At 50.6% G+C, this 12430-nt stretch overlaps 1 protein-coding gene across 6 annotated transcripts in view; it reads right to left on the bottom strand.

Moving 5' to 3' along the window:
- NLRC3 (NLR family CARD domain containing 3) overlaps positions 1–12430 on the bottom strand; it is a 1163446-nt gene that overhangs the window by 1086587 nt on the left and 64429 nt on the right. For all 6 annotated transcript variants that reach the window (XM_078663141.1, XM_078663145.1, XM_078663144.1 and 3 more), the window contains exon 2: positions 5050–5246. In XM_078663141.1, the coding sequence (XP_078519267.1) occupies positions 5050–5059 (10 nt within the window). In that variant the 5' untranslated portion in view covers positions 5060–5246. The remainder of the gene's footprint in view (positions 1–5049; positions 5247–12430) is intronic.

Raw genomic sequence — 12430 nt, 5'->3', positions numbered from 1 at the left:
TTGAGAAATAGTACCAGAATTACAAACACAAGCAGCGGACGGAAACTAGGGGAGAATCAACAGATGCCAGATTCCGAGGACAGACTGAGGTGGTGCTGAGTGATGCTGAGGTGGTGGTGTGCTGGTGTGGAGGTTGTGCGTAGGTGATGCTGAATGAAACTCAGGTGGTGCTGAGGTGGTGCCGTGCATGTGCAGAGATGATGCCGAGTGATTCTGTGGTGCTGCGTCATGCTGAGGTGGTGGTGCTGCACTAGTGCTCAGGTGGTGTAGAGCTGGTGCTGAGTGATGCTGCGTTGGTGTGGTGCGGAGATACTGCGTTGATTTGGAGGTGGTGGTGCGTTGATGTTGAAGTGGTGCTGCGTTGGTGCGGAATTGCTGCTGAAGTGGGTGTGAGCTGGAGCTGAGGAGGGCTGCGCTGGTGCTGAGGTGGGGCTGCTCTGTTATGCACTGATGCTGAGGTGGTGCTGTCCTGATGCTGAGGTGTTGATGTGCTGATGTTGAGGTGGTACTGTGCTGGTGCTGTGCTGGTGTTGGGGAGATGCCGAGTTGGTGCTGCACTGGTGGTGGTGCACTGATGAAGAGGTGGTGCTGTACTGATGATAAGATGGTGCTGTGCTGATGTCGAGGTGGTGATGTAGTGGCGCTCAGGTGATGCTGAGTGGTGCTGAGTGATGCTGAGGCGGTGTGAGTGATGCTGAGGTGGCGTTGAGTCATGCTGATGTGGTGGTGCTCCGCTGGTGCTCAGGGTGTGGTGAGTGAGGCTGAGTTGGTGCGGATGCTGAGATGGTGCTGGCTAATGCTGAGATGGTGCTCTGCTGATGCTGAGGGGGTGCTGCACTGGTGGTGATGCACTGATGTGGAGGAGGTGCTGTGCTGATGCTGAGATGGTTCTGTAGTGCTGCTGAGGCAATGCGGCGCTGGTGCAGAGGTGGTGCTGTGCTGGTGCTGAGATGGTGCGGGACTGCTGGTGGTACACTGATGAGGAGGTGGTGCTGTGTTGAAGCTGAGATGGTGCTGGCTGTGTTGGTGCTGAGATGGTGCTGTGCTGATGCTGAGGTGGTGATGTGGTGGTGCTCAGGTGATGCTGAGGGGCTGTGAGTGATGCCGAGGTGGTGTTAAGTCATGCTGCTTTGGTATGGAGTCATGAAGAGGTGGTGGTGCTGAGCTGGTGCTCAGGGGGTGCTGAGTTGGTGCCATGCTGAGGTGATGCAGCACTGATGCTGAAGTGGTGTTGAGTTGGTGCTGAATTGCTGCTGAGGTGGAGTTGCGTTGGTGCTAAGGTGGGGCTGCACTGCTGGTGGGGCACTGATGCGGAGGTGGTGCTCTGCTGGGATGATGCTGTGTTGATGTTGAAGTGGTGCTGGGCTGGTGCTGAGGTGGTGCTGGGGTGGTGCTGAGGTGGCGCTGAGGTGGTGCTGCACTGATTAAGAGGTGGTGCTGCACTGATAAGGAGGTGATGCTGCGCTAGAGCCGAGTTGGTGCTGCGCTGATGCTGAGTTGGTGCTGCGCTGTGGTGGTGCACTGAGGAGGAGGTGGTGCTGTGCTGATGCTGAAATGTTGCTATGCTGATGCTGAGGTTGGACTGTGATGGTGCTAAGGTGGTGCTCCTATGATGCGGAGGTGGTGCTGCGCTGCTGGTGGTGCACTGATGCACAGGTGGTGCTGTGCTGCATTGATGCTGAGCTGGTGCTGAGCTGGTGCTGCACTGGTGGTGGTACACTAATGAGGAGATGGTGCTCTGCTGATTCAGAGGTGGTGATGTGGTGGTGCTCAGGTGATGCTGAGTGATAGTGAGGTGGTGCTGAGTGATGCTGAAGAGGTGCTAGTGATGTTGAGGTGGTGATCAGTCATGATGAGGTGGTGCTGAGTCATGATGAGGTGTTAGTGGTGCTACGCTTGTGCTCAGGTGATGCTGAGTGATGCTGAGTTGGTGCTGTGCTGAGGTGATGTGCCAATTCTGAGGTGGTGCTGTGCTGAAGCTGAAGTGATGCTGCATTAGTGCAGATTTGCTGCTGGGGTAGGGTTGTGCTGAGGTTGAGGTGGGGCTACGCTGGTGATGAGGTGGGACTGTGCTAGTGGTGGTACACTGATGCAGAAGTGGTGCTGTGCTGCTGCTGAGATGGTCCTGTGCTGATGTTGAGCTGGTGCTGCACTGGTGCTGCGCTGTTCCTGAGTTGGTGCTGCCCTGGTGGTGGTGCACTGATGAGGAGGTCGTGCAGTGCTGATGCTGAGATGAGGCTGTATTGATGCTGAGGTAGTTCTGTGCAGGTGCTGAGTTGGTGTTGCACTGGTGGTGTTGCACTGATGAAGAGGTGGAGATGTGCTGATGCTGAGATGGTGCTATACTGATGCTGAGGTGATGCTGTGGTGGTGCTCTGCTCAGGTGGTGCTGAGTGATGCTGAGTTTGTGCTGAGGTGATGCTGCAATGGTGGGTGCTAAGGTGATACTACACTGGTACTGAAGTGGTGCTGTGCTAGCGTTGAGTTGCTGCTTTGGTGGGGCTGTGCTGGTGGTGGTGCACTGATGCTGAGGTGGTGCCGAGTCATGCTGAGTTGGTAGTGCTGCGCTGGTGCTCAGGTGATGCTGAGTGATGTCGAGTTGGTGCTGTGCTGAGGTGATGCACTGATTCTGAGGTGGTGCTGCGCTGATGCTGAAGTGATTCTGCATTAGAGCTGAATTGCTGCTGAGGTGGGGTTGCCCTGTTGCTGAGGTGGAGCTAGGCTGGTGATGAGTTGGGACTGTGCTAGTGGTGAAGCACTGATGTGGAAGTGGTGCTGATGCTGAGATGGTCCTGTGCTGATGTTGAGGTGGTGCTGCACTGGTTCAGAGGAGGTGCTGCGCTGGTGCTGCGCTGATCCTGAGTTGGTGCTGCACTGGTGGTGGTGCCCTGATGAGGAGGTCGTGCTGTGCTGATGCTGAGGTAGTTCTGCGCAGGTGCTAAGTTGGTATTGCTCTGGTGGTGTTGCACTGATGAAGAGGTGGAGCTGTGCTGATGTTGAGATTGTGCTGTACTGATGATGAGGTGATGCTGTGGTGGTGCTCTGCTCAGGTGGTGCTGAGTGATGCCGAGTTTGTGCTGAGGTGCTGCTGCACTGGTGCTAAGGTGACACTACACTGGTGCTGAAGTGGTGCTGTGCTGGTGCTGAGTTGCTGTGGTGAGGCTGCGCTGGTGGTGGTGCACTGATGCAGAGGTGGTGCCATGCTGATGCTGATGTGGTGTTGAGTGATAGTGAGGAGATGCTACGCTGGTGCTGAGGTGGTACTGAGTGACGCTGTGCTGGTGCTGAGTGATGCTGTGGTGGTGTTGAGTCATGCTGAGGTGGGGGTGCTGCACTGGTGCTCAGGTGGGGCTGCACTGGTGTTGGTGCGCTGAGGAGGTGGTGCTGTGCAGATGTGGTGCTGTGGTGATGCTGAGTGATGTTGAGGTGGTGCTGAGTGATGCTGAGGTGGTGCTGAGTCATGCTGAGATGATGCTGAGTCATGCTGAGGTGGTGCTGAATCATGCTGAGGTAGTGGTGCTGTGCCTGTGATCAGGTGGTGCTCAGATGGTGCTGAGTCATGCTGAGTTGATGCTGTGCTGAGGTGGTGCTGCGCTGATGCTTAAGTGGTGCTGTGTTGATGCTTAAGTGGTGCTGTGTTGATGCTTAAGTGGTGCTGAGGTGGGGCTGTGCTGGTGCTGAGGTGAGACTGAGCTGGTGATTGTGCTGTGGTGGTGCTTAGGTGATGCTGAGAAAAAATGAGGTTGTGCTCACTGATGCCCAGGTAGTGCTGAGTTATGCTACGGGGTGGTGCAGCGCTTGTGCTCAGGTGGTGCTGAGCTAGTACTCAGGAGGTGCAGAGCGATGGCTGAGTCATGCTGAGGTGGTGCCGAGTCATGCTGAGTTGGTAGTGCTGTGCTTGTGTTCAGTTGGGGCTGAGTGATGCTGAGTTGGTGCTGGGGTGAGGTGATGCTGCGACGATGCGGAGGTGGTGCTCTGCTGATGCTGAAGTGGTGTCGCATTGGTGCTGAATTGCTGCTGAGGTAGGGTTGTACTGGTGGTGGTGCACTGATGCAGGAGTGGTGCTGTACTGATGCTGAGATGGTGCTGTGCCGATTTTGAGTTGGTGCTGCTTTGGTGCTGTGTTGATGCTGAGTTGGTGGTGCACTGGTGGTGGTGTACTGATGAGTAGGTGGTGATGTGCTGATGCTGAGCTGGTGCTGGGCTGAGGTGGTGGTGTGGTTGTGTGGAGGTGGAGTTCAGGTGGTGCTGAGTGATGCTTTGGTGGTGCTCAGGTGGTTCTGTGCTGGTGCTGAGTGATGCTGAGTTGGTGCTGCTCTGGTGCTGAGGCGATACTGCACTGGTGCTGAGGTGCTGCTACACTGGTGTTGCGTTGGTGCAGAGTTGTTGCTGTGGTGGGGCTGCGAAGGTGCTGAGTTGGTGTTGCCTTGATGGTGTTCCACGGAGGCGGTGCCATGGCAGTGCTGAGTAAATATTGCATGTCAAAATATTGTTCTATTGGGTCTAGATTGTCAATTATTAACTCAAATAGGGTAGCATTTTTGGTAAACCATAATCACAACATAAGATTTATGTCAGAGGACATCCAGATGATGATATTCCAGTATCACACCCATTGGGCCTATTCAAAAAGTTAAATTTACATGTAAGTCAATCTACATGTCCATATTTACTCCTTCACTACTTTTGGTTATTCACTTTTTCAAAGTGAAAATGTACTACAAAGTATACATTTACATGTATCCACCCCTAAAACAGAGGGTGGATCCAACTTTATGAATGTAAAGTTACTACAGCCAAAAAGTTCCCAAAACAACAGTATGTGTAATTCAGCTCAAAGATGGAGAAAGTACAGCACCAAACATGGCCAAAAACTGGTACTGCAACAACCTGCCGTAGAAAATATTGAAATGGAAAATCCCATCGTGAATAATGTGAAAAGAAATGACATTTTTGACTTTTTCAAAATATAAATCAATATAATTTAATGTCAATAAATTATGTTTAATAAAAAAATGGTTTATAATAAAATATTTTAATAACTTTCACCTTCCATCATGGGCTACGAACTGGTATCAGATTAAGGATGAAATTATTGACTGTATGCCCATTCACCACATGCCCATTCACCACACCCTTGGCACAATGGACGCCATCTGGATCAGTGGTCCATTCAAACCGTCTGCTGGGCTAACTCTGTGAGATAAATCAGGGTAGCAGCCATTGCCTACCCCTTCTCCATATTCCTGCGGGGAAAAACAAACATTGTTAGCTGGAAAGACCAAGTCTTTAGGCTAAAAATAAATCCTATTGTTTAAAGTTAAGGGATCTAAAGCCACATCTGAAATCTCACATTTAGGACTGCACAGTTAACCCTTGGGCAGAGAAATACTTTCAGCTGGAAGACTGAGACTGGGACATTATGCGAAGGCAACGCTCAGCTGCACTTGGGAAGGACTCCAAGTCTTCGAAACAAAGTCGAGGGTGAGACTCTAATACTTGTCTTGAGAAGTCACAGAGACTGAAAGTTTGGTGAGGACCTCTTATCTAATCCTAACATGGGACTTAGATCTTTTTTAAACAGAATTCTAGTAGAAATACTCAGTACTTACATTTGAAGTTATTTCCACAAAAACACTGTAAATGCTAAACATACAATAAGGCCGGGTTGGGCACCTCTATCCATTTTCGTCCGTTTCCTTCTTAGCCTGTCTCTTGATCTCACTCTTTCAGATTCTTTATCATCCTCGCATTATTTCATTGTAACTTTCTTTTCCTTTTTCTTAATCCCTTTTCTGCCTTTCTTTCGATTGCTCTGGATCAAAGTATGTCGATGAATAAAAAGTCACATTCTCAAAAAACATGCGACCTCCTGCAACCACTTGTACAAATCAAGCTCTGGTTTGGTGCTTAAACATTTTAGTGAATTATCAATGTTACGCACAGTGAGTTTAAACCTATCTGTAAAAGTCATTCAGTGCCTCCTGCAGGGGTATCAAAGGGTCTACAGGTAGAACAATTGTACAGACGTGATGTCCTTTATAAAAGGCAAGCTCTATGTCCAAAAGATCTGGGCCTTTGGACATTGGTGAACACCTCATTAAATGTTTGGGACTATAACATTATGCAGAGATGAATTGGTAGAACTATTCTTAGAATCTGAAAAAATGGAAACACACAAGAGCTCTGTGGTTCGTAGAAGAGGTGCATTTACAGCAATAACAAACAGTACAGATAAAAATGCAATAAAGGGCTTCCTGCTATACATTAATTGCAAGTCATGAGGATTTCTATGACGATATATAGGAACAAGCCATTATGAATGCCAGACAACAATTCGAAGCATGGGGTATCTTATTGGACAAACCCCTAAGACCCTGTTACCCATCACCGTTGTTGAAGCTCTTGAAGAAGTGTTCACTAGACTCTGAAAAAAAGCCAGGTGTTTTCAGTACTACAAAATGCTAGAGGTAAAAAGGGTGTCATCAGTAATGGTACTAATACACAAACACAGGGACAGTGTCCAATGCAATGGGGATGGTTCACGGCGACTCTCAATGTTCCGACAAGGGAATGACTTGTCAACCAAGCTAACAGTCCACATTTCGATAGTCTAAAGCTTCTTTCTTGGAATACAGCGGGGCCTAAAAGTGAAATTCAGGGGAATGTGGCACCAATATACTGGAATAAATATTAAACTATTGCATTACAAGAGACCTGGTTGTTAATTCCGCAGGAAGTAGCTAATTATAACCTTCATCATGTCAACGCTGTAAGATCAAATCGGCATGGGAGAGCAAAGGGAGGCCTAGCAGTATACATTTTTATTTTATTTTATAAAGTTTTATATACAACGGCAGTTGCCATAGGCTAAGAGCAACTTAATACAACTACTTCAGACATACAGGTTATCAAATTAGACAACTTGTCAACACATGATTTAACAACAATATTATTAATAAATGTATGGAAAAAAACTACTGCAGTTAGATAAACTACTCTCGATAATTACAGATTAGAAACTGACAAACCCAGAGTGCCTTAGCGGTGGGAATCTCGGCCTCAGAGCGCGCCAGGCGGCGCTTGAAAAGAGGTGTCACCCCGGTGGAGCGGGTGACGCTGTTGAAACCCACTGGGACCCCTACCTGCCGGAGACGCTGTGGGCCTCTTTCCTTTCCGTGGCTGGGTCTGTTTCTGTCCCCCTCTCGCCGCCGCCTTCACCATCCTCGCGGCCGCCGAGCAGAGGGGGGCACCGGACAGAGGATTGGCAACTACATTTCCCGCCTGCCCTAGCGGCGGGAATCTCGGCCTCAGAGCGCGCCAGGCGGCGCTTGAAAAGAGGCGTCACCCCGGTGGAGCGGGTGACGCTGTTGAAACCCACTGGGACCCCTACCTGCTGGAGACGCTGTGGGCCTCTTTCCTTTCCGTGGCTGGGTCTGTTTCTGTCCCCCTCTCGCCGCCGCCTTCACCATCCTCGCGGCCGCCGAGCAGAGGGGGGCACCGGACAGAGGATTGGCAACTACATTTCCCGCCTGCCCTAGCGGGCGGAATCTCGGCCTCAGAGCGCGCCAGGCGGCGCTTGAAAAGAGGCATCACCCCCGTGCCGCGGGAGCGCCCGGGGCTAAGCCCGGGCAAAGGGCGGGCCCTCTTAGGCCTTCAGAGGCCTGAGGAGACTGGACTGGGCCAGATTCCCTGGTTGAGTGACTTCTCACCCCTACTGATTTGGAGTAAGTTGCTCCATATATCCTTTTGCCCGGCATCCATCAGGTAAAAGATTATAATGTCTACGATTGTGTTGAGCCCGGATATTGTTTTGACTGAAAGAACTGGGGGTTTGTGGAATGGAACCTTGGACAACTATTTTATTAAAACTCCTGTTGAAAGTTCCAAAGAACAATCCTTAGCAGAACGGCGGGCTGAGCGCCGTCGCTCGATTGAAAGCATTAAGAATAGGCCGTTGATCGAGCTATCCCCTGCCGTTAATTCCAATAATGAGCTTTGCTTTGATACTATTAAGGTTATTTCATCTATGGACAGTGTGCCCCTTTTGCTTAGAGAATGTTTGGCACCCTCTACATGTCCCAACGAAACTGGTGATGGTATCTTAGCTCACAACTCCATCAGCACACCCAGTGCATCCAAGGTGATGAGTACACCAACACCTATGCCTGGCAAGACAGCCCGAGGTAAGACCAAGAGGACCACGCAACATAAAATCTATGGCCCACCGCCAACCAAAAAGAGACGTAAGAGGGTGGAATTATCCAAACAGAAGCTGAGTCACTCCGATTTTGGCAAGAAGCTTAAGTACACTAGTTCCCTTGACACGGGTAATACAGTTGCTATGGACGGAGTAGGAATAGCGACTGCTCCCTCACAAACGCCACCATCCTCACATCCAGATAGAGAGGCTAACATCGAACCTGCCCGAGTGGTCGATGGGTCACAACTAAGCCATACTAGTGACCTATTGGATAGCATTGAACTGATAATGAGGAGCTATACACTAGCAATAGTAGAAAGGCTAAAAAGTATGGAGGATAGATTAGGGAAAATTGAGGCAGATGTGGGAAGAAAGGGAAATTCCATCAGGATAGCAGAAAATAAAGAGCTAACTATTGTTCCAATCCCTTCTCAAGCCACTACATCTGCCCATAATCCTCTATTAGAAGTCACTAAAGCAGTATCTTCCACCACCATCCCATCTACCAATACGATACCAGCTGCACCATCCGCTACTCACCATCCATCTACTAGGACAACACCTGTACCCAAACACCCCCACATTTTAAATATAAATCAGCCCAAAGTACCCATAATAAAGCCGGTTATAAAATCCAACTGCACTCCCGCCATTCCCGTTAACAAGCCTTTAAGGGACATGGGTATTCCACCAATCGGCTATCAAGAACGGAGGAGGGAGGCTCTAGGCAGGAGACCACCAACAGAACTCCCGCCGGAAGCTGTACCATTTGTGGTGGCTCTCACTGGGGTACCAGAGCTGTCTGAGAATAAGCGGGAAGGTTTTTTTCAACTGAAGAACAAGGTAATGCACTGGCTGACTTCATACAGACCAATTGCAAGCAACATCAATGGCGATATAGTCCATGTTCGCCGCCTTCAGTGGCTAGGTGGAAGACCTAAGGATATCGGGGGAGATGTGGTTGTAGTCAACTTTAGGGACCAAAATGCAGTTCGATACATATTAAACTGACCACAGGGCAATGCTAACAACTGTATCACCCCCCGCCCTCTAACATACTTCTACCCGAGATCTGTAGTATTTTCATCTCAAATATCACATAGTCACGCCTTCTCCACTAATCACTTTTCAACTATGGAGAACACCTGGAATCCAGCTTATATGTATCATCCAATACCAGCTCCTGATACACCTGGATGGGACACTATACCCCCCAGATTTAATCCAACAGTACATAGTAGAATGAACTATCCCATGCCACTCACACCACTGGAGACAATAAACAGGTTTGACATATTTAGTGGTCTGGACGAATGCGATTGAAGACTACAGAATAAAGGGGAGGGGAGTGGAGGTGCAATTATCCCTAGTTCAGATGGACTAGAGGTGGACGAAGGGAATAGAGTTCCCAGGGTAGATACCATAATTACTGTAATAAGTCCATTAGAGGAAGCGCTAAATCCAGCCCATTACCCCCAGTGCGAACCTGGAATCCCTGATCTGACAAACGACCCGACAAGTGCGGGAGAGACAGTGAATGCAACACCCAACTGCTGTATGGAAAATGACCACGAATTAAGTTGTATAGATGAGAAAACAATGCATGATTTAATTAACAACGTTGTCAGTAACAGGGAAACAGAGACTGCTGTGGTTGAAAGCTTTTATTCGATATGCAAGATATCTTGAAAGCATACATACACATAAAAAAACAGCATTTCAAGATAATAAATAGATATGTCAACATTTAGATATTAAGACAATAAAATAGGATTGAAACCCTAGATAAATTAGCTAAAAGATGAATTAAATTGAAATTGACAATCTCTTGTTGCGAATCAACCATGAACATTTTAAAAATTTGGAGACAGCACAAACAATACAAGGGGAGGTATCGGACAATAAAATTCGTAATGCGACCAAATGCCTACGAGTTCCCAGGCATCTAAATAGAGGTTTAAGCCAATATCTCCTAGGATAAATATAGTCCGGGCACTCGAAGAAGATGTGTGCTACCGTTTCAAGCCTGGATGGACACAGGGCACAGAAGGGCGATAGTTGAGCACCGGATTTCCACTTTGCCACAAAGGCCCCGATCGGGAGGGTCAATCAATCAATCAATCAATGACACTTATATAGCGCGCTACCTACCCGTAGGGTCTCAAGGCGCTTGGGGGAGGGGGGGGTGCCGCTACTGCTCGAACAGCCAGGTCTTCAGCTTCTTCCTGAAGGAGAGGTGGTCTTGGGTCTGGCGCAGGTCGGTCGGGAGGGAGTTCCAGGTCTTGGCGGCCAGGTAGGAGAAGGACCTTCCTCCTGTTGTCGCTCTTCGGATGCGGGGGACGGCGGCGAGGGCGTGACTGGTCGATCGGAGATGGCGTTTGGGAGCGTAGAAGTTGAGGCGGCTGTTGAGGTAGCTCGGGCCTTGGTTGTGTAGGGCTTTGTGTGCGTGGGTGAGGAGCCGGAAGGTAATTCTCTTGTTGACCGGGAGCCAGTGCAGGTCTTTCAGGTGTCTGGAGATGTGGCTGTGTCTGGGGATGTCGAGGATGAGTCTCGCTGAGGCGTTCTGGATCCGCTGGAGTCTCTTCTGGAGCTTGGCGGTGGTACCGGCGTAGAGGGCGTTGCCGTAGTCCAGTCGGCTCGTGACGAGGGCCTGGGTGACGGTCTTCCTGGTCTCGGTGGGGATCCACCAGAAGATCTTTCGTAGCATGCGTAGGATGTTGAAGCACGCCGAGGAGACGTTGTTGACTTGCCTGGTCATGGAGAGGGAGGAGTCCAGGATGAAGCCCAGGTTGCGTGCATGGTCTGTCGGTTTGGGTGCGGTGCCCAGGGCGGGAGGCCACCAGGAGTCGTCCCAGGCGGAGGGCGAGGAGCCCAGGATGAGGACCTCCGTCTTGTCCGAGTTCAGCTTCAGGCGGCTGGTCGTCATCCACTCGGCTACCTCTTTCATCCCTTCGTGTAGGCTGGCTCTGGCGGTGGCGGGGTCGTTGGTCAGGGAGAGGATCAGCTGGGTGTCGTCGGCGTAGGAGATTATGCTGAGGTTGTGTTGGCGTGCGATGGCCGCGAGGGGGCTCATGTAGACGTTGAAGAGGGTGGGGCTCAGGGAGGATCCTTGAGGGACGCCGCAGATGACTTCGGAGGCCTCTGACTTGTACGGTGGTAGGCGGACTCTCTGTGTTCTTCCGTCGAGGAAGGAGATGATCCATTCCAGCGCCTTGTCCTGGATTCCGACGCTGCTGAGGCGCTGTACTAGGGTGCGGTGGCAGACAGTGTCGAATGCCGCGGAGAGGTCTAGGAGGATGAGGGCTGCTGTTTCTCCGTTGTCCATCAGGGCTCGGATGTCATCGGTGGCGGCGATGAGGGCGGTCTCGGTGCTGTGATTGGCTCGGAAGCCGGACTGTGAGGGGTCGAGGGATCCATTCGTCTCGAGGAAGGCGGCCATCTGCTTGTTGACGGTCTTCGCGATGACTTTGGCTGGAAACGGGAGGAGCGAGATGGGGCGGTAGTTCTTGAGGTCGGTGGGGTCCGCTGTTGGTTTCTTGAGTAGAGCGCTGAGTTCGGCGTGTTTCCAGCTCTCAGGGAAGATGGTGGTGTCGAAGGATGTGTTGATGATGTCTCGCAAGTGGGGTGCGATGACAGCGTCGGCCTTGTTGAAGACGTGGTGAGGGCAGGGGGGAGGGTGCCTACCCTGAGCTTAAAATACAGAGCCCTATCTGTTGGCAAAGTGATTAAGTCCAGGTAGGGTTCGTAGACTACCACATACTTTATTTTCAAAAATACTGCAGTCGAGTTACAGTGGTTTGAGTTCCCAATAAGTCGACCAGAAACCCAGTCCCAATAGAGTTTTTTGAGGACAGCCTTTGGTGGAGTAGATTTTGTTGTCCAACAGTCCCTCAGGCCCAGCTCCCCCAAAAGGTTTTTGGTGTCCCTCAGCCACTTTATCTTGCCCAGCCTCCCATGCTCATTACCTCCGCCAAGCCATCAGCATAGGATTTTAACTCCGGGACCCTCCATATGCGGGACCACAAAAGCAATGGTCGAAGGCGAGCCTGGTCTTTGATGCTCTTACAACCCACGTCCAGGAGCACCGGGACTGTCGGGGTGCTCAAGGGGAGGGCTAGGAGGTCCTTCAGAAACTTGCTCTCAGCCTTGGATAAGGACTCCAAATTGCAGTGACCCCACAACTCTGCCCCATACAATGCTGATGTTACGCCTCTGGCCTTGTAGATC

The sequence above is a fragment of the Lissotriton helveticus genome, chromosome 10 (assembly GCF_964261635.1).
Source record: "Lissotriton helveticus chromosome 10, aLisHel1.1, whole genome shotgun sequence".
NCBI classification, from domain to species: domain Eukaryota; kingdom Metazoa; phylum Chordata; class Amphibia; order Caudata; family Salamandridae; genus Lissotriton; species Lissotriton helveticus.
Note: the sequence above shows the minus strand (reverse complement) of the source record. Positions and strands in the feature narration are given on the sequence as shown.